This window comes from Drosophila suzukii, chromosome X, assembly GCF_043229965.1.
Source record: "Drosophila suzukii chromosome X, CBGP_Dsuzu_IsoJpt1.0, whole genome shotgun sequence".
Classification (NCBI taxonomy): domain Eukaryota; kingdom Metazoa; phylum Arthropoda; class Insecta; order Diptera; family Drosophilidae; genus Drosophila; species Drosophila suzukii.
The window spans coordinates 6,206,630-6,233,350 of NC_092084.1; the positions used below are offsets into that span (position 1 = coordinate 6,206,630).

The 26,721-nt window shown below is 46.1% G+C and overlaps 4 protein-coding genes across 7 annotated transcripts; 3 read left to right on the forward strand and 1 right to left on the reverse strand.

Annotated features, from left to right (window-relative positions):
* Window positions 1-2,068: 2,068 nt before the first annotated feature.
* On the forward strand, window positions 2,069-5,652 carry AMPKalpha (AMP-activated protein kinase alpha subunit). 2 transcript variants are annotated; one of them, XM_017083258.4, is made up of 3 exons: window positions 2,069-2,273; window positions 2,409-2,732; window positions 3,298-5,652. In XM_017083258.4, exons 2-3 carry the CDS (start codon window positions 2,454-2,456, stop codon window positions 4,762-4,764), a joined length of 1,746 nt encoding a protein of 581 aa, XP_016938747.2. In that variant the 5' UTR covers window positions 2,069-2,273; window positions 2,409-2,453; the 3' UTR covers window positions 4,765-5,652. The 2 variants fall into 2 exon arrangements, with proteins under 2 accessions (XP_016938747.2, XP_016938746.2); XM_017083257.4 differs by having other exon boundaries at window positions 2,072-2,273; window positions 2,404-2,732.
* On the reverse strand, window positions 5,648-7,232 carry LOC108016594 (thioredoxin). Its single transcript, XM_017083281.4, has 2 exons — window positions 6,875-7,232; window positions 5,648-6,132 (listed from the first exon to the last, which is right to left on the reverse strand). The coding sequence occupies exons 1-2, from the start codon at window positions 7,064-7,066 to the stop codon at window positions 5,836-5,838; spliced, it is 489 nt and encodes a 162-aa protein (XP_016938770.2). The 5' UTR covers window positions 7,067-7,232; the 3' UTR covers window positions 5,648-5,835.
* Window positions 7,233-14,877: 7,645 nt separating this feature from the next.
* On the forward strand, window positions 14,878-21,560 carry LOC108016574 (streptococcal hemagglutinin). Its single transcript, XM_017083246.4, has 3 exons — window positions 14,878-15,107; window positions 18,119-18,575; window positions 18,804-21,560. The coding sequence occupies exons 1-3, from the start codon at window positions 14,944-14,946 to the stop codon at window positions 20,166-20,168; spliced, it is 1,986 nt and encodes a 661-aa protein (XP_016938735.2). The 5' UTR covers window positions 14,878-14,943; the 3' UTR covers window positions 20,169-21,560.
* Window positions 21,561-21,754: 194 nt separating this feature from the next.
* On the forward strand, window positions 21,755-26,178 carry Rilpl (Rab interacting lysosomal protein like). Of its 3 annotated transcripts, none has more exons than XM_017083262.4 (5): window positions 21,755-22,794; window positions 22,868-23,355; window positions 23,768-23,863; window positions 23,942-24,067; window positions 24,238-26,178. In XM_017083262.4, exons 1-5 carry the CDS (start codon window positions 22,180-22,182, stop codon window positions 24,368-24,370), a joined length of 1,458 nt encoding a protein of 485 aa, XP_016938751.1. In that variant the 5' UTR covers window positions 21,755-22,179; the 3' UTR covers window positions 24,371-26,178. The 3 variants fall into 3 exon arrangements, with proteins under 3 accessions (XP_016938751.1, XP_070853657.1, XP_065724307.1); XM_070997556.1 differs by having other exon boundaries at window positions 24,243-26,178; XM_065868235.2 differs by having other exon boundaries at window positions 21,756-22,794; window positions 23,942-26,178.
* Window positions 26,179-26,721: the final 543 nt, after the last annotated feature.

The window sequence follows — 26,721 nt, forward strand, 5'->3', positions numbered from 1 at the left end:
TCTCTGTTACTCTCTATGTGTATGTATGTATGTTGTTACCCATATATCATATATGTATATCCATGTCGAGAGCCAGGATCGGTTGAGGCTATACTATATAATATATATTATATCCAAAAATATACTCTGGCCAGGAATAGCAAATCCAAGCATTGGCAGCAGGAGGCGGCAAATACGAGATGCACGGCAGGCATGAACAGAAACCGACCCGAAAGAACACTATCACAGACATAGATTTTAGCCAAGCAAAGTTGATGATGCATAGCGTGTAATAAGATGTAAGAAATAATGTTCCAAAGTACACAAACCCCACACACAAAACCCCCAACCACAAACACACACATAAAGACGGTCGGAGTCGAATCCTTGATTGCACGATTTGATGATTTCGAGAAAGAAAAGAAAAACATAAAATATATATGCACTACGATGCGAATTTTTATGCAAAGTAAGAAATAATTCCAATGAATTTGTATGAGGAGCATACAAAACAAAAACCCCAAACGCAAATGCAAAAGTAATCCGCAATTTAAACCGCGACAAAAAAAACGGAAACTTAACTTACCTTAACCCTAGAGTACGGCGACTTTTCCGGTTACGGCCGGATACTGCGACACGGACAGACTTACGGACAAACGGATATATAGATACCCTACGGACAGCGGACATCGGACGGCTTGCTCTGAATAGATGGTTAATTTGTAGACTTTTAAGAAAACCTACAACAAGAAGAACAAGGGTTCGTTCGCGGCACTTGCTTTTTACTAAATAATAAATAAATTATTGATGTATAACCAACAACCCAAATACACAACACTCTACACTAAACAAACACCTATATATTAGATAATATATATGAATGTATAAACACCCGATTTGCCGTAAACCTCCAACAGAAACTCGACAAGATGATCGCTGAATATGAAATAAACTTGAAATTTTCCAACCAGCATACCGGTGGGACCCCGAAAGTCCCAATTTTTTTTTTATATATAATATTCATAATCTTTAAACGTAAAACCTAGTCTCGTAGCATTATCATAGTTAAGGTAACGTTTTTTTTTCAGAATAAACTTAACTCGCGAAAGAAAATACCGAAATACATGTATTTAAACTTTAAATTCTAAAGTTAATTGATAATAAAACAAACACAAATCGAATTCTTGAGCCTGCGAGCGAGACGGCACGATGGCAGCGCAAGCGAAAGAGAGCGAGAGAGAAGATACAGATGAGCGGTACAGTCAGCACGTTACAATGTTGAGTACAGTGCGGAGTGGAGCTTACAGTTGATATATATTGTACATTGATGTTAGGCTAAGCAAATAAATAGCCAAATATTTGTTTTTTCGCCTAGCTGAATATCCACATATTACGTATTTACACAAATATATAACTTTATTAGTCCTTAAGCGGGCCCATTCGAAAGGTGAAACCAAGGAGCTGTGGCAACCTTTTACTAAAAAAAATGAAAAACCAAAAACTTACAAATTTAGACATATACACACATATTTGTGAACAAACTGAAAACTGAATTTTATGATAAATCTATGAGAATTTTTAGGGTCGTATTCTTGATAAATTGATATTTGAATGTTGAATGTACACTTTAACCAGACACTTAAAACACACACACACGAACACACAGAGGCATCCTGCTATTGGAGTGAATCAAGCAAATTATAATATTTCCTCGGTGTACTAGGTGTATTGATGTATTTTCAGTGTCCAAGCCAAAGAGCCCTTTACAAAATCAAGTTGGTGTAATAAATGTGTGTTTTAATCACAATGCGGCCATGTTTTCCCTTTCAATTGGATATCAATGAGTTTTGAATTAGGCACACTGAATAGGCTTGGCTTTTCGCTCGCTTTTCGACTGATAAGTATTATTTCAGATATTTTCACTTTTAGCCCCACAGACAATCTAACAATTTTTGAATTGCCCGCGCCGTATTGCTTGCAGCCCTGGCGAAAGTCGATCGCCGATTGCCGATAGCAGCAGGCTATCGATAGGCACTGGAAGGCGAGAAAGAGAGGGGACGCGAATCAGCTGCTGGAATGACTGTTGTTGGAAGCGCCAGCGCCTTCCAATGTCAATTAAATAAGCAAAACCAAAACGCGAAGAAAAGCCAAGCGAAACGGAAAGCAGATTCTCGTTGCCGCGGACGAAACTAAAAACCAGGAAATCATCACCAGCACACACACACACATTGCCAAACACCGCACACCACATCCGCATCCGGACGAGGTGGCACTGCGGGCAGGAAGAACGTAACGTAAGTGTTCTATTCTCCGTTCTCTTCTGTTGATTCAGCGGACTTACACTACGCAATAAACGATAACGACCTTCCCCTCGTCCACCGCCACCCTCTGAAAACCACCACCCACCAACCCACTCCCCTACAGCGCAGCAGTGGAGCAGCACCTGCCCACCAACCAGGAGCTACCAGGTCGAGATGCCCCAGATGAGGGCAGCGGCCGCTGAGGCGGTGGCCGCCGGCAGCGCCAACGGGCAGCCGCTGGTCAAGATCGGTCATTACCTGCTGGGCGCCACCCTGGGCACTGGAACCTTTGGCAAGGTGAAGATCGGCGAGCACCAGATCACCCGGGTCAAGGTGGCCGTCAAGATACTCAACCGGCAGAAGATCAAGAGCCTAGACGTTGTGGGCAAGATCCGGCGAGAGATCCAGAACCTAAAGCTCTTCCGTCATCCGCACATCATCAAGTTGTACCAGGTGAGCCAGCGCGCAAGCACTTAGGCATTCCACATATGGGGACTCCGCCCTACAATGTATACTCTTGACCATAAACAGCAACAATCAATTGATTACTTTACCGAAACGTACAACAGAAACGCGATCCTAAGTACAAACAATGAGTTTTCTCGTCATCCTGGTCATTGACCAGGGTAAACAGATCCCAAAGACCAGGGCAGCGAAGGGTTCCTGGAGGTACCGCAGAAACTGGGGCACTAGTTTGCTGGTGACAAGGCCGTTAGCCAGAAAACAAAATAAACATGATTAAAATAAACAAATAACAGAACAAGGGCTTCTTTATGAGAGCGAAGTGGGGAATACCCTTCAAGAAAGAGGATTGGTTCTTGGTGATATAGGTTCCTAACTTTAACAGAACTTTAAAACCCAAACATTCGTTTATAATAATAATAATAGTTTTATAATAGTTTTTATATGGATAACCTATGCCCAAAGAACTATAAAAAATATTAAAATCGGGACTGAGGGACTTCAACCAATAATACAACTCCCATTAATTGATAACCCACTTTGTTACCCCCCAAAGGTTATATCCACGCCCTCGGACATCTTCATGATCATGGAGTACGTGAGCGGCGGAGAGCTGTTCGACTACATCGTAAAGCACGGCAAGCTGCAGGAGCACCAGGCGCGCCGCTTCTTCCAGCAGATCATCTCGGGCGTGGACTACTGTCATCGGCACATGATCGTGCATCGGGACCTGAAGCCGGAGAACCTGCTGCTCGACCACAACATGCACGTGAAGATCGCTGACTTCGGGCTCTCGAACATGATGCTCGACGGCGAGTTCCTTCGCACCTCGTGCGGCTCGCCCAACTACGCGGCCCCCGAGGTGATCTCCGGCAAGCTGTACGCCGGACCCGAGGTGGACATCTGGTCGTGCGGCGTAATCCTGTACGCCCTGCTGTGCGGCACGCTGCCCTTCGACGACGAGCACGTGCCCACGCTGTTCCGGAAGATCAAGTCGGGCATCTTCCCGATACCCGAGTACCTCAACAAGCAGGTTGTTAATCTGGTGTGCCAGATGCTGCAGGTCGATCCCCTCAAGCGGGCCAACATCGAGGAGATCAAGAAGCACGAGTGGTTCCAGAAGGACCTGCCCGCCTACCTCTTTCCCTCGTCCATCGAGCAGGACTCCAATGTGATCGACACCTATGCGGTGGCCGAGGTCTGCACCAAGTTCGGCGTCAAGGAGACCGAGGTTCACAACTCGCTGCTCAGCGGCGATCCGCACGACCAGCTGGCCATCGCCTACCATCTGATCATCGACAACAAGCGCTTCGCCGACGATGCGGCCAACCAGATAAACGAGATCAACAACTTCTTTGTGGCCGGCTCGCCACCGCCGCCGCCGCCACCGCCCGTTCCCCACCAGTCGTCGCTGGACAACCAGGCACCGCTGGCCACCGTGACTGTGGGCGGAGGCACTGCAGCCAGCTCCGGCACGGCCACGCCCGTGCCACCGGCCTCGGGCGGCACGCCTAGCAGCACCATCCGGCCGCATCCGGAGCGGATTGCCCCGATGCGGGAACGCCAGCTGGCCATGTCCGTGCAGACGTCGGGCGGCGGTGCGTTTCCGGAGAAGACCGCTCGCGGCGGCACGCCCATCAAGCGCGCCAAGTGGCACCTGGGCATTCGGTCGCAGAGCAAGCCGAACGATATAATGCTGGAGGTGTACCGGGCCATGAAGGCCCTCAGCTACGAGTGGAAGATCATTAATCCGTACCACGTGCGCGTGCGACGACAGAACGTAAAGACGGGCAAGTTCTCGAAGATGTCACTGCAGCTATACCAGGTGGACGCCAAGAGCTATCTGCTCGACTTCAAGTCGCTGACCAACGACGAGGTCGAGCAGGGCGACGACGTCATCATGGAGAGCCTCACGCCGCCCCCGCTTAGCGTGTCCGGAGTGATGCCGCTGCAGCCGACCGGACACCACACCATGGAGTTCTTCGAGATGTGCGCCGCCCTGATCATCCAGCTGGCGCGCTGAGAAGCCCGGTGACCGCCGTCGGCCGCAGCGGATTCGATGGGATCTTCTCGGTTGGCGATCTGCCATCTCGGACCGCCCTGAGGATTGACCAAGACCACCCGGATGACACAGTCCCACAAAGGAAAGCTGCGGAGGCATGGAGTTTGGGGTTTCAATCACTTGACCACGTTCTAAGATTCGACACAACCACTGCTGATTTCAATCGGAATCGATTCCGATGCGGAATATGCCCTTTGTCCGCTTCTCGAACCCTATTGAATAGAATTAGATGCACAACAAATTGCATGCACAAGAAGCCCTGTTGCCGTTCATAAATTTTATTAAAATTGGAAAAATGTAACATTGAAAATGTAGTTTTTCGAAAATGTGCAATTCGGTGAAAATCAAGGAGTACCCATTAAAAACGGTGGCAGGACTGAATAGCTTTTTAACCATAACACTTGAACTCCGACCCCAGCTTCCCTTTGTGCGGCTGTGTATTCTGAATAAAATGTTTTTGAATTCGGACGACCGCCGGCCGTAACCGCTGATATGCTACCGTTACCCGCTTTTGCCGCATCCATTTCCGCTTCCGGTTAGTCGTAAGTTTGTAGGTTCCGCCACCAAAATCGCACCGATCGGTCGGCGGACTTTGAACCGCCTCTGTTCTGTTTCTATATCGATTTCTTTGTTTATATATACAATGTTGAGTTATATTATTTTACCCGAGAATCCATACCGTATGTGTACGTCTATTTGTATTACGCCTAACGAGAATTGTAATCGGCACCTTGTCTGGGGCATGTTGTTTGGATTGTAACTAGATAACCAGATTTGGGCCAACGAGTTTTATGTATCTGTATAAATAAACCACAATAAAGCGATCCATTAATATTCTAAACCATTAAAGTAAGATTAGTTTTTATTGCATATTAAAGTATTTTGTGCACACTCAGTTTCAATGATTGCAATTCCCGCCTCGACATTGGGCTGTATCGCAGTAACAGTCTCCCGTTTCATTTTGTAAAATCATGACCTCCCAGTTGCAGATCCCAGATCCCATCCAATCCACCTATCCTTCCTTCCATTGAACTACTGTTTCTGCTGCTGCTTCCGCTTCAGTTTGTCGATGAGCGTCTCAATGCTGTTGGCGTCCACCAGGCCGATGAACTTGTCCACGACGACGCCATTCCTGAAGGCCAACACAGCGGGCACGGCCTTCACCTCGAAGGTCTCGACGAGATCCAGGTTCGTCTCCACATCGATGACCGCCAGGTCGATATCGTTCGAGTTCTCCAGCAGCTCTAGCATCTTGGGCGTGAGTATCTTGCAGGGATCGCACCATTCGGCGTGGAAGTTCACGATCACCGGGTTGTCGCTGTTGATGACCTGTGGAATAAAGGATAGGGCATTAGAATTGATGATATATAATTTGTATATTTAGTATTGTTTAAAAGTGTTTACACAACGCAGTGGGGTATTTCCTAGGAACCCATCATAGTATTATAAGGTCATGCACATAACGTCATACTTGATCAGTTTACTTATAGGCATAACGTCATGACATTCGGAATGATTCATCTTGTAGTTTTGCCTGCTATATTGGTACATTTAAATTCCTGTCACTTTCAGATAACCATATTTATTCTTTAAGTTATAGTGGGATGGCAAATAATGGCTACTGCTGAATCTATAGAACACTATATACTATATGATGTAGTTACCCCTCTTCTTATCTTGCCTAATCCACCTGCAATTGATAATGTGTGGAGCCATGTGCTGGTGGATCTTCTGCAGCTGGCTCCCCCAACTGGCTAAAAGGGGTTCAAACCGGTATGCAATATTTTTGGGGGGGCTCATTTGCATACTCGAGCCACACGGGCAAACAAAAACAAGCAATGAGGCGAGTGTGCGCATACACATGTTTGGACACGGGTCGGGTCCATGGCCAAGTGCGTCATGGAGTGGATCCAACACCTCCATCTCCGTCACCACCCCTTTTGCCTTCTCCGCCCCTGCCCCCCCACGGGAAACCAATCACGTACGCCAGCAGCAACGTAGCAAGGTCATTTCCCAATTCCATTCCCGTTCCCATTCCCGCTCCCCCTTCCATTGCATAATCCTGACTCACCTTCTGATCGAACTCGTAGTGATCCTTGATGACCAGCATCTTGTGGAGGTGCTGCGACTGCGACAGGTACTTCTGGGTGGCCTTGGCCGCCTGCGGAGCAATCCTGTGGCAGCTGCTCTGGGCACTGGTGGCTCCGATGGAGCAACAGGCAGCCAGACGTGGCGCTATTCCCTCGGCGGCAATCTTCAGCATTGTGGACTGGGTTACTGAGCTATTCGGTGCGGGGGCGATTGTGGATGTGGATGCGGATGCGGAACACGGGGATTCGCAACGATTAGATTGCGGCGCTTGGGTGTTTAAATAGTTTTTTCCGTGTGTATACTGCGTGTGCGTTTCAATGTTTGTTTATAAACTGCGGATGGAATGCCAGCGCTGTGCAACACTGGCACTTGCGCGGCGTTGCCACCTGGCGGTATGCAGCTCCTCGAGGCACTAAAACTAGCTAGAAAATATAGGGTAAATATTGAAATCGCTTTAATTATCAATCAATCTTATTGCAAAAATACCGTATAAAATCTGAAAATGAATAATTACCTTATGTGACTTTATTCACTCGATCTCAGTAAATTATACGTTAAAAACTAACTTTCCGCTTTTAAAATTCTTTAGTGGTTGTTTACAAAATAATATTATACATTTTATAAGTTATAGCGCAGGAGATATTTTGAATGGATTTTCTCTTTACTCAAAGTTTCTCTGATCACTTTATAGGTTTTGATCATATATTTATTAGACTAACGCACTAATTCAAACAGTGTTTTAATTTAAGCCAAATAAATGATTAATAGTTTTAAAAGACCATCGTAAACTTCTATTCTTTTAAGTTTTCTTAAGTTTTTAATACATGTAATGGAACATTTGTATTTTTATTTATTTAACAACAATTCTGTTCCGACCAGAGAAAAATCACCAGTTGCTTGATTTCCTCCTTCACTGTTTTGAATTTGGCGCCCTGCCCTCCCCTCCTCGTCCGCGCTCCCCCCTCCATCACTCTGTTTCTTTTCGCCGTGCCACAACAAAATCTGGCATTTTGAAGTCGCGCGTTCGCCTGTTCAGCCGCGCTGCCGCCAGAGCAGAGTGTTGTTGTTGTTGCGATTGTTCCGTTCGTTCTGTTCTGTTTGTGTTTTGCTTCCCGTTCTTATTGTTTTTCCCGACTGGAGTGTGTACGGTGCCTCGCTTCCAGTACCTTTTATTTTTTTTTTCTAATTTTTGTTTGGTTTTGGTTATAAAGAGCGAAAAGCGGCAAAGCGTCCTGGCGTAACTGTAACTGTAATTGCCACCCACACACAGGCACAGGCCCACAGGTTGAAAGTCGAGCTCAGAGCGTACATATGTATGTGTGTGGAAAAAAGTGCTGCATAAGGTGCGAAAGAACATTGCGAAAAGCGGAGATTGTGGCATTTGAGGACGAACCGAAGCGGAAGAAGAGGAATACGAAAACGAGCGTGAGTAAAAAGTAGCATAAAAATCGCAGAACATAACAAAAATCAAACGTAATTCGCCATCAAGATTCCAATTGAAGTTTCAAGCTCCGTCTGTGTGTGTGTGTGAGAGAGAGAGGGTCGTTGGTGTGTGTGTGTGTGCGTACGTGTTTTTCCACCCCAGGAGCGCCGCTTGAAAATCCAAGTTGAAAAAAATCCAAAACGCGGTTTGGGTTTCGGATTTGTTTAATACCCTCCCTGTTTTCCCTTTGAAACGTGTTTATTTTCCACAGCTGTTTGCACCTTTTTCTTCCTCTTGTCCTTTTTGCCTGCGATTTATGACATCAACACACGCTTTCAGCACACACACGCACACACTTTGACCAAAGCTTTGTCCTTAGACCAAAGCTCTCGCTTGATTCCGATTCGTGCTTACGGTAAAGTCGCAGTTGCTTTGCTTCCTTTTTACGTCCTTTCCTTTTGGAGCGCGCTTTATTGTTGCTTTCGTTTTGTCCTCGACTTTTGTCGCATTAATTGTTATCGATTTATGGCGAAATGCCACTTAACGTAATTTCCAATCAATGAAGAGCAGGGGAAACGGATATGTACAAATGAGGTTATGATCGTAAGCCAGAGTTTTAATTAACCAAATTAGAGCAGAGTTGATGGTATCTTTTTCTAACTAAAGAAATATTACTTTTGAAAAACATGTCAATTGCAGTTTTTAATGATTCATCATTCGCTTTTGGGAAAAGTATATCATTCCGTAAATGCCTTTAGTTTTTCTGTAAGAGAAGTGTTCCACATTACTTTAATAGGAATATTTTACCCTAGTTTTCCCTAGTTCTCGCGTTGATCAATAGTTTCCAAAAATTTTTACCCAAAAATAATGGAAAACTGAAAACAAAAATTGGAAAAGCTGCCGCACGAACTGTGGGTGGGGGGAAGGAAAACTTTTATGATGATGCTTTGGCCTAAAAATACCGCACCCAGCAAACGTCTCATTTTTCCGAGAGTGCTCCAAACGAATTCTCCAAGTTCCATTTGCGATCCCCTATAGCCGATCTCATGCGATCTGATCTGTTGATCTGTATCTGAACCCAGATCGCCTTGGCACTTTGGAATCATCGACTGAAGGGGATAGGTAGGGATATCCGCGTCTAATTTTGGGCTCGTCTTGAGCAGCAGGTTCTTCTGCCGTCTACCGTCTAGCGCCCAGTACCCATTTCTATTTTCCCGATTTCCATTTCCAGCCCCATGCCATGCCATAGACACACTCGAAGCCCGCACTCTTCTATTTCTGATCCGGCTATATATAGAGCCCCGACTTCGACTTCGGCTTAGTTCGTCGGGATGGGATGGGATGGGATGGCAGGCAGTCGAAAGGTGGAAAGGGAAGTTCAATTACCTTTAAATGGATTACACAAACAATCCAGGAGAGGGGCGGAAGCCTATATTAAACACAGGCACGCACTCACACCCCAGAACTCAGACCTCAGAACTAGATAAAGCAACACAAACAGAGACACAATGCGGAGCAAGGCGATCGGGCCTCTGATCCCGAATCCGATCGCGATTCCGACTCCAATACCGCCCCTTTGAAAGGGCCCCCTGAGCCCCCCGAGCCCCCTGAGCCCCGGAAAAACTGGGAAAAGCGGGAAATGCGGGGCCAGGGGGCGGGGGCACTGCTCTGGCGGTGCTGCCAAAAATAAATTTGAACTCAAATCGCAGCGTCAGGCGCGAGAGGCGAGGAAAACGAGGAGGAGAGGCTGCCAAGGAAAAGAAAAAACCAACGCAACGAATTCGCCTCCAAAGACCGGCCCATGTCGCTCTCTTTGGACCTGCGGTAGTACTTCTGGCTACCCACCCAAATCCAGCACTCTTCGCATCCGACACTGGTATTGGGAGGGTACATATGTACCTGCATATAATAATTAGTTTATTATCATCTTGAATTGCTTAATTTTTGTTGACCCAATCTTAGTTTTCATATCCTATTGATGTGCGAGGTATCGTAGATCTCTTTGCTGTTAAAACTCGCAGCTTATAAATATAAAGAGTGGAGACCACCATTCTAAAAATCCTTTCAGGCTAATAAAAGATCTCATCACTATGAAATCAGATTCCTATATGAACCGTAATTAGACGTATTAGATGTATAAAACCTATGGTAAAACACACACTGATAAAAAAATGTAATAGTATTGAATTAAAAATGTTTTATTTCATATTTAAATGTAATACAATAAGCATTATATTAGGTATAAATATTAAAATTGCATGATTTGATATGAACATATATATAACAAGGTGATATTAGCTACGATTTGATTCAAAGTTTAAAACCCTTAAAGTGTCTATTTTTTAATTTGATAAGATCTGCAAAAAAATTAAATCATGCAAAAAATTTGAATTAGAAAGAAATTTAAGGTACACACAAAGTTTTTATCTATATATTCTTTTTTGTCAGTCTACGTACTTTTCCTATTGAGATTCAGCTTGATTTTTTTCAAAAGTGTGGTTCAAGTTCCCACCAAACTTTACAGAACAAGGACGTTACCATGATTTTCACTGAAACGGATTTCGGCAGGTATTACGAGGCCAGCTCAAGGATGGTGAAGGGGCAAAAGGTAGGGGCTCCAGAAGTCGGATGGGACTACGTGGTCGACCTCATTAGTTTCGAGTTTCCAAAAGCGCACACACACCAGTGCACGTTCAACCAGCCGACACACACGGGAAAACGGAGAAAATGGTGAAAAGCCGAAACGGAATATCGAAAATGGAATATGGTTTTCCATACGTTCGGACCCATCAATTTTCATCATCGGCGAGAGAGCTTAAACAGGGGCTATTTGTAAACGCAGGCATCTGTTAGCTGCTCCCGCCGCCCATTCCGCCCACCCCACCCCGCTTCTAGCCAAAAGCCAAAAATCAAACCGATCCCTCTCTCGCCTCTCGTTTCCTCCGCCTCCTTTTCTACTCCTCCTCTCCTCCCCTTTTTGCCTCATCTTTGGGGCAGCTATTTTTAAAGTCGAAAATACTTTTCAGCTGCCAAGTTGCGAGATGCCAAGTACAGTTGCGTACTCGAGCGATTGGACCAGATCAGATCGGTTTGGATCAGGTCGGGTTGGATGAGATTTGTTCAGACCTTGGGGGCAAGCGGAGGGCAGAGAGAATCAAGCAGGATCTGTACCGGATAAGGGGGTTACAAGGTCCCCCCACAGGTGTCTCCAAAGAAGTCTTAAAGCTCACAGGGACAGAAACTCCATTTATAGTCTCGAAGCTCTTGGAATCAGAAATTCTATCTAGAATTTTGAGTTTAAGGCAAACCAAAAAATGATTATACTACCAGATACTATTGAGGAAACTTTTCAAAATATAGGATTAAGAAAGAGGGTTGTAAGGTATTTTATCCTTCCATTAAAAACCCAGGTGTACTGAAGTTAAAAAGTTAATAGGGCCATATATTACTAAACTATACGAATTTCTGAGGGTTCCCAAGTTACAGAAGGAGATCTCAGGATATGGATATCTTAAGATACGATCAATTGAATGCAAGAGAAGATCTAAGTTAATCTTTCCAAAATATGATTGATAAGCTTTTTAAGGACTCTGGACATCACCGATTACTCCAAAGATTTACGTAATCCTTTGGATGGCGCCCCTGTTGAGGGCATACAAAGCCATACCAGGCTGGATTTTCTTCGGTTTTCCTTCTGACCTGCTGATCGGCCTGGCGCTGCTTTTCACTTGCTTGTGGCTGTGCGCAATGTAAAATCGTTTTTCCCGAAGCTCCGCTCTTTCTCTTTCTCTTGGACAGACACGCAGCCACAGATACAGATACGGATATACGGATACAGATACAGATGCGCGGTGGCAGAGCAGAACTTTCGGTTGGAAATTTGCCAACCCCTCATGGCGCTTTTCGATGCGATCAGCTCGACCCCAATAGACGGCGGACTGGGGACTGGGGACTGGGGACTGCGGACTGGCCAGCAGGGGGGTGCGGGGGGGCGTGCACCTTCGGAGACGCGGCCAACAGGCTGCGACGGCTGCTCCGGCTGCTCGGACCGCTCGAGTCTCGGTATTCTGCGGCTGAATTCCGAATTCGCTTTCAGTATCAAATTAGACTGCGACGGCTGCTCTTTGAGTGCGGCCAAAGAACGGAGATCGGAGCAACATCAGAGCAGAGCATTCGTTTTGATTCGAATCCCGAATCGGGCCAGTTCGGAACGGTAAGCGGTTGGCAGCGGTTATCCGGTACGGTTATCGGGTAAGGCACGCTCTCGTCTCTGCGCTTTGATTTCCACTATTGTTTTTATATTTTATTTTGTTTCGCGTTGATTCTTTGGGGGTCTTAGGGGTCTTAGGGGGCTACTTACGGGCTGCTTGGGGGCGGGGTGGTGGTAAAAGGCCGGGATATCATTTGTTTTTCATGCCAAGAGAAGAGGCGTGGCGTGTGTGGGCTGGCGGAAGCGAACCAGATGAACAGGGCCAGCTCGGAATGCCTCTGCTTTTCTTTGGTTTTCGCTGTTGTTTGTTTGCAATTGTAGCGAGCACAGATCTGCGTCTTCTTCATTCCTCGAATTCTTGATTCGTCATAAGCACATGCATATATCCCTAAAGCTATATATCTTTATAGGTATATAAAGCGTATGACTAAATCTTTGATTTCTGAATTTCCGATCATTTCCATCATCCAGAATATTTGGTTGAAAAGACGGGCTTGTCAACGATCCATTGCTAGAAAATCCTTCAGATAGACTTGAACTTCTCAAGAGTACCTAGGTAACTTGTATGATCTTGAGACTGCCTTTTTGTATAGCTTAGATCTATAGGTTGTTTAGTCTTGGAACTTTGTTATTGATTTAATGTTTTATAATTATGTGTTGTATAAATACATAAATATTTTGTGAGGAAATCCATCAAATATCAATATTTCTAAGATAAATGATAAACAATAAAGATGCAGATATTTACAGAATAGGAAGAAAATGCAATAATGTCAGGCTAAAGAGGTTTTTCCAGATTTAAGTAAACTTTTTAAAGATCCTAGTTTGGGCTTCAGAAACTATGCTCTATAGGGTAACCTTATTTGGCCGTAGCTTATCGAGTCCGGCGGATCAGGTGGGTAGTGGGTGAATCATCCACCCAACTTCCAAGTTCTCGTGGAGCCACAAGCCCACCTTAAGGCGATAAGATAATGCCGGGTAGCCATACAGCCAGATTAGATATTAGTTTCAGTGCGGTTTCAATGAGGCCTAACTTTCCGAAAAGAGAGGGCGCCATAGAGCAGGTTCTGTTTGGAATTCGGTTTATTTTGTACTGTTCTGATCTGATCTGGCTAGATAAGAGGGCTGAAATGGTGGGATCGAGATCGCAGGGCAGCACTCAAGTCAAGAAGTCTTCTTCTGTTCTTAATTCTGATTCAGTTTGTGCTGTGTATCCATACACACTTACACCTATACTTATGCCTGCGCTTTTCCCCGCCGCTTTTCCGCCAGCTCTTTCTCCGCTAATGTTTACGTTTTGGCGTGATTTCGTATTAACAAATTCACTTCTCTATGTATTTTTAATTTTAGTCCAAGGTTTGAAACAACAACTGTGAGCAGTGGAAACAGAACGAGCGTTCAGTGTTCAGCGTTCAGCTATAAACGATATCAAAACCAATAGGAAGAAACGCACACAAAGACCCGAAAACCAAAAACCAAAGACAAAGTCTTCGAGTCTTCTAGTCTTCGGGAGAGAGTGCTGTGGAGAGGGACAGAGACGGGGCGAGTGTGTGAGCGGGACGGAGACGGCTGGCGGTCAGCGACGTTGGACAAGTAGTTGAAAATATTGCGCATACGCCGCGTGTACCGAAGGCAAGAAACAACAAGCCGTGCGCTCTTCTTTTTTTTGAATCGCTCCGATTCAGCTCTATAAAATAAAGCAGAATAGAGGACCAAAGGGATAAGATAAACATAGAGGAGGAGGAGGAAGAAGAGAAGGAGGAACAGGTGGAGCAGGAGGAGGAGGAGGAGACCAGTGAAGAAGAAGAAGAAGGAGAAGAGCCGAGGATCAGCGGCTACGAAGGGAATCCATTTCAGACTGTAGCCGGCTATAAATCCAGGTGAGTCCAGGGTAAACCTTTATATAGGCCAGGTTATAGACAGTTCGATAGTTCATGGTTCATGGTTCCTTGTGTTACAGTAATACATGTTAGAAGAAACGTTAGGACTGGGAATCCTACATTGAAAAGAACATCATTAAAAGTTTTCTGTAAGCCAACTCAAAGCTTTCCTCTACTCAATGCTTCTTGAAGAGTTTAATAATGATGTATTATAATGATCCTTAGCCGGACTGGAGTGGTTTAGAAACTGGAGGCGAGACGATGGGGATGGTTCTTGAGTTCGAAAACCGAACCCAAATCCGAACCCGATCGTGGGTCTCAGTTTCAGCCGCTCGAGATTGGAAATTGCACAACGCCGGCCAGCATTTGCAAGCGCTTTTGCTACGCTCCCACACACAAATGTGGAGGGAACATTACACCCATTGAGACGGTGTCGGTGAGCGCTGCCCGATTCCACGATTCCGCTGCTCTGACAGCCGAGCGGTAGTAGTAAAAATTGTCAACTCAAGCGCTGCGGTCGGTGACGCTCGGGGAAAATGCGTACCCCTCAGTCGGCCGGAAAGGAGAAGAAAAAGGGAAAGCACGCGCGGATTACCAGGAGACTTCGGGGCCCGAGTCGTCAGTTGGTGGTCACGAGGAGGAAGAGCAGAAGAATAGCTCCAACTGCAGCGGGCACAGGCACTTCGATCGTGGGACGCAGGTGCGTTTGGAACCGGGGCTGCCACAGGAGGGGCTTTCGATGGGGAGAGACAGACCTGGAGGTGGGGGTTTCAGGTTGCACCGAGTTATCAGCGTGCAAACAAAGCCAATTAGAACTTGAAACCCTTTCCCACCCCCCAGAGAAGCTCCACACCAAACCACTCCACTCCACTCCCACTCCCACCTCGATTCTTGATTGCCCCCCATCCCCGCGTTTCCTATCTGGGGCTCGCTTTTATCAGCGGCTTATCAGTAAATAATTCCACCTGTTGCGCGGCTTGTGCGAGTGTGTGAGTGTGTAGATAACTTGAGGTGAGGTATCGCATTAAGCAACGCTTGTGCTTGTGCTGTGCTGTGCTGTCCCTAAAAAGCAAACTTTGCTTGTTTGCACTGCTCAGCGCTACGCTGGAATGGAAGCCCCATTGCCAGTGGATTTCGTAGATAACCAAACTGAAACCAAACTGAAACGAACTGAAACAAAACCAAGCGAACCCACACTTGTGCACATGGTTACCGATACAGATACAGATACAGATACAGACAGTCTGCCTCAAATCTTATCTTAAAACTTGACTCGACAGCGGCGCAGTGACGCAGACGCTTAGCAATGCCGCTTCCATTGCTCAGACTGCGTCTGTTTATCGGGCAATCGATCAATCGTAGTCAGGCTATTCCGTTTCCCTGCCATAAACCATCCATTGGAACTTCCGCCCAACATCCTTTTTTTTTGCTTTTAATTGGATGGTTCAGTATGGTGATCAGTATACACTAGATCCATCCGAATTTATATTAGGAAACTTCATGTTTATTATGTTTTTTGATCCTGGAACCATGTTTAAAAAATCCTTGTTCCTTTAATATTTCATATTTCCTACTTCAAAGTTATCCTTTAACCAGGATTATAAAGAAATTTGGATATTACTTACATCCTAAGGTCCTGATATTGTAGGTTAAGTCTCTTTTAGCTGGACTTTAAGCTGGACTTCCCCCCCCCCAACTCATTTGAGGTTATGTAACCCATTCATTAATTAAAACCGCGTGGACCCACATACATACATATGTACATTTGTATGTATTTTGTTCTTCAGCTCTCTTTCGCACTCACACGTCAGCTCAACCCTTACTTTGTTGCAGCTTGAAAGCGGCAAAAAGAACAACGTTTATTTATAAACTGCGCTCATTGTTGGGGGTTTCTCTCTGCTCCAAGTTTCGCTCTCCCTCTCTTTCGCACACTTATTTGCTGTTCTTAAGCCTCTTCTTCTTGCTTCGACTTCGCCTCTTCGCAGGGGGTGGGGGGAGGGTTTGTTGGTTTGTTGTTGTAAACTCGGTTTCAAGCTTTAATTACGTCTCACACATAAGCACTGTGTTGTGTGTGTGTGCAAACAGTTGGGCTCATTGTGGGCGTGTGTGTGTGTGTTGGAGACAGGAGGTCTCTTATGTGGAGAACGAGGAGGAGGAGGAGTAGGAGCAGAGCTCCATTCTTCTTCGCCAGCTATTCCTATTTTTGTTTGCCCAACGCCGACGTCGCTGCTGCACTCCAATCCAACGGTACTTCTGAGCGTGCCCGAATTCGAATTCAAATTCAGTCGAGCTTTGCGCCTCGTCGCCGCCGTTCGCGAAGTTTTGCTGGGCTCGTTCGTTTTCCCCACTCTCTCCTGCTCTCTGGCTCGCTCTCTCCTGCCTGCCACCCACTTTTCTTCGCCCGCTCGCCGGCTTTGGCGCGGCCTCAAAACGTGAGTACCCATTCTCTCTCCCCTCCCTGCCCTGTCTATGTGTGCGTGTGTGTGTGTATGTTTTTTTGTGTGGGAGCGGTGAGTTTCACGCTAATCTCCAATTTCCAGATTAGATATCAGTTAATGCAGCATGTTGTTGCTGTCGCTTGCTCCTCTCTTGCGAACTCTTCTATTTTCCACCCCCGCTAAGAGCAGCTTTGGTTCCATAATCTTCTCTTCATTAAGAAGAGAATCTTCCAGGATCATTTATCGATAAATGGCTTTTGGCCTTTGCACTTTTATCGAGGATTTCAAAGATGTCCGTGGAAGAAAAAGAGAGGGTACGTTCTATGACCTAACTTGTTAATGATAGACAGATTCACTTTAATTTTGACGATTGAGTAACCAAAAATTACAATATCCAGTTTCAATTTCACTTTATTTAATGGTATCCTGTGAATATGAATTGGTATTAATCGTTTTATGTCATCTGTTGAATACTTATCACATATCCACCGTGTTGTAGATATCTATTTATGTGTTTCCAGTGCACTGCTCTCTTTTTCCCTCCCTTTTTGGCTGCGTCGGCAGCTTATCACTCTCCCAGAATGCGCCCACATGTGTGTGTGTGAGTGGGTGGGTGGGTGTCAAAGAGTGGAGCAGTTGCGTTTGTTGTTGCTTTTGTTTTCAATATTTTATTAATTAAAGAATGTCGGTGGGATCGGATCGATTGCAGGGGGGTGGCTGTGTAGTCAGGAAACGGCAAGGGGGAGGGGGTGGCTGTGGCTGGACGGGATCTGTATGGTGCACAGCTGGTGGAGTTTCGTTCAAAAGAGCTTGAGTGAACTTATTTCAAATTCAATTTATTAATTAAATATAAAAGGTATTTCAAGGTAATGGTAACTTTTAAAGGTATTTCGAAATGGAAAACAAATGGGTAAAGTTATAGGTTCAAAAGCAAAGGTCTGCATATCACTTGGAAAATTTTAAAAGAGTAACAATTTTAGACCAACATTTAAATATATGTTAGTTAAGTATACGATTTCAGTTACAAGTCCCTTCCACTTATTTATATTTTATAGCCTTTGAAAGATCTATAGTTATACTTTGGTTTTTACATTTATTTTTTGATTATTTTAGAAGTTAAAGCCCAAAATTTTGGACAAACAAGATCTTAAAGCGATATTCATGTAACATCCTTAAAATCTCCATAAATCTACCTCAAATAGTTTAGTTTTAGTTCAGATTTATATGAGTGTTAAAGCCACAATCTCAATCTTGAATCTCCATCTCGTTGCAGCTTCAAGACGTCTTGCAAACGGCTGAAAATGGAGAAGACTCCCCGGTACACGCAGCGGGAGCGGAACATGGTGTTGAGCTACGCGGCGCAGTACAAGGACGTGATCGAGAACAAGCGCACGGACGCGGAGTCCAATCGCAAGAAGGACGAGGTCTGGCTGCAGATCGCCGACGAGTTCAACTCGCGGGTCTACCACCAGCGTAGCGCCAAGCAACTGCGCCAGCTGTACAAGAACATGAAGCTGCTGCTCAAGAAGGACCTCTGCGGCGAGGACAAGGACAACCGGTCGTTCATGGATCTGCTGAACACGCTGGCGCGGCAGGAGTCCGTCGCCCAGTACATTGCCGAGCAGCTGTCGCCGGAGGGCGCGGGGGGCGGAAAGCCGTGCCTCACGGGAAGCGGCGGAGGCGGCGGCCAGGGAAACGGACACCATGCGGATGACTACGAGGACTCCAAGGTGGGCTCTCATACTCTCTCATGCTACAGAACTGTTCACCTATGAATTAACCCATACTTTCAACAATCATTGTATCTCATACCTTTTCCTTGGCAGCTTATCCTATATCTGTACTCGTAGACTACCAATCCTAACTTCTATGCTTTTCCAAATACCCTAACTCTATGCTAAGCCATTGAAACTCCCCCACTGAAACTCAAACTAAAACGCTGTCCATAATGATTTCAGTATCATTTGTTCTCCTCCCACTTGCAGATGCCCCTCTATCCCGAGGGCATGGACACGGACGTGATCCTCATCAAGTCGGAGACGATCAGCGACAACGAGCAGACGGACAACGGAATGGACTGTCTGGATGACGACGACGACGATGACAGCCTGAGCCCCAAGGCGCCGGAAGTGTGCCTGGAGGAGGAGGACGATGTGCTCTTTCCCACGGATCTGCGTCAGCTGGTTGGTTCCTCCTCCGGCGGTGGCGGCGGCGGCGGTGTCTCCTCCGCCTCGCTGCCCGGGAATGTGTCGAGCAATGGGCTCACCGATACCGTTCGCCGTGCCGCCAGTTCGCCCGTGTGCTCCACAAAGACCTCGGTCAGTTCTGGCGGTGGGAGCTATGCCTCCGCAGCGCCCAAGCCGGACATCACCATTCAGACTGTGGGCCACATACGCGTGGGCAGCTTCGCCAACATCAACAAGACGCTGCAGAATGGCGGCTCCAATCCGTCAGCCATCCTGTCCAATGCCAGCAATGGTGGCTCCAATGCCAGCGGAGTACTGCCGCTGACGGCGGAGCAAGTGCAACAGCACACGCTACTGAACGGCCTGGGCTTGTCCGCCGTCAATCCGTCGCAGTCGCTGCAGGCGGCCATCAATGCCCCCTATGTGTCCGCCACTCCTGTTTCATCGCTGGCCGTCAGCAGTCGCCGCACACCGCCGACTCTGCACCTGCCACGCCTACAGCGCGCGAACAACAACAACAACAATAATAATAATAACAGCAGCAGCAGCACCGCCGGCCACACGAACATCAACAACAACCACACCACAGTGACCGCCAATGGAGTGCAGCTGCTGCTCAACGGCAACCACCATGGCCAGCAGACGCACCATCATTTGGGGCGGGACAAGACGGGCGGCGTGGCCATTGGGGCGGCAGGCAGTTTCAATGGCTACAATGGACTGGCAGTGTCGGCAGGCAGCAATGCTTGCAGCACCTTAAACAGCAGCGGTTCCGGATCCGGAACAGGGAGCAGTGCGAACAGCAGCGGCGTGGGATTGACCAATGCGTCGGGGGCAAGTCCAAGCGGTGGAGCGAGAAGCCAGCACCAGGAGCTGATTAATTCGCTGAGGATCGAGGAGAGCAGGCAAAAGATCGCCCTAATCAATGCCCAAATCGAGTATTGGCAGACGCTGACCCGCAAGCTGAACAGTCAGCCGGGTCACATGCCGAATCCTGCGTGTCCGTGCCACTTCCCCGGAGCCAGTGTGCTCTCACCAGCCGCCGTGGCCGCTGCCAGTGCCTCGTCCTCCGCCTCAGCCTCCGCCGCCGCCTCCACATCTGCCAACTTGCTGCAAACGCAGGCCAGCACCAGCTAGTCCGCAGAGAAGGGGCGGCGGCGAGCACCAGAGGGTCCTCCAGGCGACGATGACAGCGACAGCGACATCATCTCCATTGTGGACATAGACGATGAGCGGTCCGAGGAGGAGGAAGCGGAGGAGCCGTCGGAGGACGAGGACCAGGACATAACGGATTTGACGCTGCCCGACGTGGACGATGAAGATGACTCACAGGATGCCTTGGTCAAGGATGTGGGCGTGGTGGGCGGCCTATCGTCGCCAAATTCACCGCCCCACTCTCCTCCGCCGCCAGCGAAGCGCTCGAAGCGCGAGGAAGCTACCTCCGAGCTGCTGAGACAGTTGGCCCTGCAGCAGAATCAGGAGCTTCAGGAGGCTCTTCAGGAGGATCTCCAGGAGGATCTCCTGGAGGATCTTCAAGAGGATCCCAGGAAGGCTGCCCATCAGGGGTGCTAGTATTTCGTATTTCGTCTAGTTTGCATGCCACCTTTAACTACTATTACCATATTACCATATTTATTTACGCCTAGTTTGAGTGCCAAAAACAAAGATAGGAGCCTTGCCATCGAGAATGCTTGCCAAAGGACCTGGTCTACAGGTCACAACCACTCGCAACCCGCTATTTAATTGCTTACCTAACTTAAAAACAGTGTTTAGTTGAACTAAGTCTTTTTATTGCCCGCTTTTTTGCGTTCTTTTTTTTCTAGCGTTTTTTTTTTCCTTAATTAGTGTGTTTAATGTTAAGTTTGTTCTGTTTGAGAGCTGCAACCAAAAAGAAAGAAGGAGGAATATCTTGACTTTGTACATTTACCTTATAAATTTAGACGTAACTTACTTAATTAGAGCGAGCAGCTAAGAGAACACAAAGAACGAAAACTGTACAAATGTGGTTCCTAATCTAGTCCCTAAACAAAGGAGTGAAGAAACGAAAATGATGCAGAGAGCTAAAATGTTATGCCTAGCCGTGAACTTGTGTATTATTTTTATATATATATCAACCCAGAGAGTTCCCAAGAATCCCTATTCTAAAACCAAAAAAAAAAACCATCCAAAAAACTATAGCTAATTTATGTACTTAAAGAATCCCCGAAACCAAAAAAAAAGGAAAGGAAAAAATGTAGTCTGTACAGAGATAAAAAGAGACAGGCGAAATAGAGAGAGAGAGAGATGGAGAAACTTGCTAGTCGTTGCTGCATAACTGTATTTTAGTGTAGCATATAAACCATTTAGTTATTGCTAATTGTACGTGTAAAATACATATAATTGCCTACCCAGTAACCACAATTTACAAAGAAGCACATGCAGAAACCCAGAAACCAAAAGTGAAAAATCCAACAAAACCAAACAAAACTCTTTATACAATTTTGTAAACAAAAACTTATTAATAAAACAAAGAATTTACTTTGTGGCCTAGCTAGCCTGTTTTTTTATCTTTGGGTTTTTGGGGAGAATAATAAGTTAGTAAGCCCCTATGGATTTAAATTGCTCTGCACTTGGCGCCAAACTATTTTGCATTACCCAACACAGGCCTTTGGGGATATAAGGTTGCCAGATGGATAAACCCACGGCTCATCTGTGAACTAGTTTCCACATCTGGAAAGGGAACCAGTTAATCGTTACTCATCGCTTCTGGTTCCAGTTCAGCAAAAATTGGCTTGCAAATAAATTGCGAAAAGCAGATTGTTTATTTTATGTGAATCGGCAGAAATTGCAGCATCGGATCGGCTCAGCAGAAGCAACAACAAAGCGAGTGAATGAAGTGAACGCGAATCCGACTCTCACGCACACTAGCGTGGGTTGGCCAATCTGAGTGTGTGTGAGTGTGTTTGAGTGCGAATTGCAGATTGCGCATTTTCCCCGCCCCTTGGAGCACCTCAAACACCTGGACCACCTGGCACACTTGTCCACTCAATTGGCCAGCATCCCCAGCATCCTTTGGAGCAGGACAACTGAAGCGGGTCTTCAGTTCCCAAAAAGGAATCCCAAGAAATACCAGCTTGCAAGCAGGAGCTCCCTAGTGACCACCACCTGGATGCCCGGCTTCCACCTCAATGAGATGGGTGAAATGGTACTGGACGCCATCGACGACATCGGCGTGGTCGATGTGTACGATCTGGCCTCCGATATTGGCAAGGAGTACGAGCGGATCATGGATCGTTTCGGCACGGACGCCGTCAGCGGTCTGATGCCCAAGATCATCAACACCTTGGAGCTGCTGGAGGCGCTGGCCACGAAGAATGAGCGCGAGAATGCCACCATTCAGGAGCTGCGCGACAAGGTGGCCCAACTGGAGAGCGAGAAGCTGGAGAAGGCCGAGTTTCGGCGGCGATTCGACAAGGAGCTGGAGCTGATCGAGGAGCAGTGGCGCAGTGAGACCAACGAGCTGGTCGACTTGGTATCCTCGCTGCAGGACGAGAACAAGCGGCTGGTGAAGCAGACCCAGGACCTGCAGTCCTCCTCCGCCCAGAGCTCCGGCCTGGGCGCCAGTCTCACGGAGAGCATCATCAGTATGACCAATCACGAGCTGCACGGCGCCCTCTCCGACACCCAGGTGCTGCAGCGGCTCAAGGAGCAGATATACAAGCAGCGGGACGAGCTGAAGAACCGTGAGCGGGAGCTGCAGGACAAGTACAGCGAGCTGGAGCACGTAAGCTAGATAATCTCTATTGGATAGAAACCTTAACACCTAATCCTTAATCATTCGCAATGATCTTCCCTAGCTCACTATCCAGACGGAGCGGCTAAAGGCCTCGGAGCGGGACACTCGGCGCCGCCACAAGCTGATGCAGGCCCAGGTGAAGACTCTCTGCGAGGAGCGTGCCGATTTTCTGGCCCAACTGCAGGACCAGAGCCGCGAGATCAACCAGCTGCGCAAGCGCTTGGGCCTGGCCGAAAAGGAGAACGAGGATTTGGTGGCCTCGTACGACGACGGCCAGAACGATCCGAATCGGCCGCGTTACACCACGCGCGAGCTCAAGGAGCTGATCAGCGAGCGCGACGAGCTGCTGACCACCATCGACAGCCTCAACGAGCAGCTGGCGGAGCTAAAGCCGCCCAGCCAGGCGAAGGCCAAGCGGCAGCGCCACTTCTCCAGCTCCGACGACAGCGACGAGGAGGACGATGGTCATGTAGCGGACAACGACGATGACGACGAGGAGGAGGAGGCGGCCGAGGCGGACGAACTGGAGCCACCGGCAGCCGGAGAAACGTGAGTGAATCCTCTACATATATTTAAGTCTACTTTTCAGTCCCCATTAAGAAAAGCACCGTTTGTAAGCAATTGCTTAGAGCAAAATGATTAATGAAAAACCATTTACCTGAGTCATCTTTTTTTTTTACCAAGTGCTAACAATATTCAAATAGACCTTATGATGCAAACACTTCATAAACAGGTGATTCATTATTTGTATGTCTCTTTTTGCGTGTTTTGTTTGCAAGGTCAGCAGTTATTTGAATATCGTTGGGCGATTATTGAAATAATTGAAGTCAAACAGAGCTTTGATATTGCGTTTACTTATAACTTAACCACAAAAGCGTTACACTTTAGTATTGCCCCTTAATTTTAGTTATAGAGACTTGTACTATATAAATATACTTATAAATAAATCATTGTGTTTCAGACCGCCTGGTCACGATGCGCCTGTGCAGGGACCGCTGCCCTACGAGCCGGACGATGCGCCCTGGAAGAAGAGCTCCGAGTCGGGAATTCGCAAGTTGTAAGGATACCGCAAAACTAACGAATAGATTTCCCCAAGAAAACCCCTTGTTTACACCTTCAATATTTCGTCTAATAGCTTCCGGAAACTCTTCTCGGATCCCTCGGACGGCAACAACACGTTCCCGAAACGTTCCTTGGCCACGCTCTCCAAGATGGCACTGTCGGCCACGCCCGGTTCCGTTTCCGCCTCCGCAGCGGCGAAGTAAGCGCCCCTTAAAGCATCCGAGTTGGCGTGCATTTCACTTTTCGTTTGTTTTCTGTTTTTCCGTTTCCGTTCCGCTTCCGTTTCCGTTTGCACTGCCCCCCGCACCCCTGCATCTTGCATCTTTATTTATTTATTTATTATTTATTTTGGCTTACGTTTACGTTTAGTTTAGGCAACAGCCTGTATCTGACCCTGTCCCTCGCCATTCACCTGCTCCGCCTGAGCTGTACATACATAGTTTACACACTCGATTGCTGTGCCCTCGTAATTCTAAGTTGTTATGCGATTTTTTTTACGTAATACGCGTGTTTTTTTCGTAACTCGTAACTCGTAACCCCTAACTTTAATGGATATATTTTATACGAAACCACTTTGTATCTTTTGTACTTTCGATTTATTCTAACTTGATTAACGACTACCATTTAAGACTCCAAACATACCACAGCCCATACATATGCAAGTGTTCTAAAGAACAAGAACAAGAATTGTGCAAAGATTGCCGAGTGAGTTTTTAATGAATTTAGACAAACGACAAGGAAAACAAAGAAAAAGACAAAAACAATCCCCATAAAATGTAGAAACAAATGAAAACGAATCGATTAGACTCTGGTTCTGGAACCCCAGATTTTAGAGAGTGCAAGAAGAATGAGAAGGTTTTGCTTCAATTATCCGTAGTCTAACTATCCCCATAACACTTGATTCCCCTACTATCGCTAACCCATATGAGTATACATCTGTTGGAAGGTATTTTAGCATTCTCATAGCAGTTGCCCCAAGCGGCCTTATACATATATATATTACAAATTTATCAAAATACGCAAACTTTAGAATGAAAAAAGAAACCTTAAAACAAAAAGATATATAATTGATATATAATTAGCAAACGTTACAACCTTAGCGCATTGTTTGTTGAATTGAATTAAACTAACTAAACGAAACCAAACTAAGCATATTAGATTCCATTGATTGCATTAGAGTGCACAAAGATGCCAAAAAAAATAAAGGGAAAATATCTTCGAGTAAGCCGATTGTCGGCCAGTCTGAATCAGCGAATGTTTTAGCCAAGAGTTTTACCATAGACTTAGCCATTGACCAGCTCTCTCGAATTGTTGTTACCGAATTAATGTGAATACGAATCGCGCACGCCCACGCCAGTAGCTGTACGAGCAGATATATGTATCCTTCAAAGCCTTAACCACTTATAAGCCCAGTGCTCCCAAGGAGATCTTAGTCGACCCCTGACCCCCCAAGCAGATTCTAATATTCTAATCCATTGTATTAACCCCTATCAGCTTAACCGTATGTAAAAGCAAGTTCTAAAAGGAATGTATGTTGACTTCCACAAAGCACTGCAAGATAATTCGGCGAACAAAACATCTATGGTGATACCGCTTGTATTCCGTTCGAGGGTCAATCTCCGCCTCCTACTCTTACTTAACACCCGGTTCCCACTTTCCACTCACCAAGCACAAAGCGAGGAAGCTCCGGTTACATATCAGCTTTATCGACATCATCGATTTAAACGTGCCAAAGACTAATTGTCAGACCCCCTTTCACCCGACTCTTTCAACCCCATCCCGATCCCCCGATCCCAAGCACCCCACGAACAATCTATCTCGTTTTAATTACAACAAATTGTGGCAACTGAACTTTTATATATATTTGAACATGAGAGCGTAACTGTATCGATATAAAAAAAAAAGATGGACTAACGAAAAGAGTGTCAAGATCGTTTGAGAGAAGATCACAAAGCAAATGAGGATGTTGGAGATGGAGAGACATTGAGTATTTGGTGAATTAATGTTAACTAAATTTATATACACATATACACATGCATTATACATAATATACTTTACTATATACTATGTAATATCGTATTATATGGAACTATGACTAACCAAAAAGAAGGCAACAATTATACAAAATTAAAAGCGTACCAGGGTGCCACTTGGACCACGGGAGCGACGAGAGCGCACTGGAGGATCGGATCGGATCGGATCGGAAGCGACGACTCCACATCCGGGTTTCCTTCTACCCCTGTACGTACATACAATTTATGAGTGGCTCCCCGTGAGCGACCATCAAAAATAAAACTTATGAACCATTGACGTGGATTTCGAGTGCTTGATTTGGGTTGGAGGCAAATGGACAATACCGTTTATGAGGAACTCCAGGTGCTTATCATATCATCCAACGTTATTTCTTATTTTTATTTTACTAGGTTTATTTTAATTTGGTTTTCTTACATTCTTGTTTATTTTTATCTGGTATCAAAATTATTTACAAGGAGTGTTAAGAAAAGTCAAGAATTTGTATCAAGAAAGACGGATGGTGCGTGTTACCAATCTGGAGTTATAGATGAATGATGACTACGAGGGTTCAGTACCATGTTAGCAAATGGAGATTTACGACGATCTATGATTACTGGGCTTTGCCTGATTAGAAATGCGTGGGATCAAAATTATTTAAAAGAAATGTTAAGAAAAGTCAAGGATTTTTATCAAGAAAGAAGGACGGCGCTACCAATCTGGAGATATAGATGGATAATGACTACAAAGGTTCAGTGTTAGCAAATGGAGGTTTACGACGATCTATATAAAATTACTGGGCTATTTCAAATCACCTGGGATCAAAATTATTCAAAGGAAATG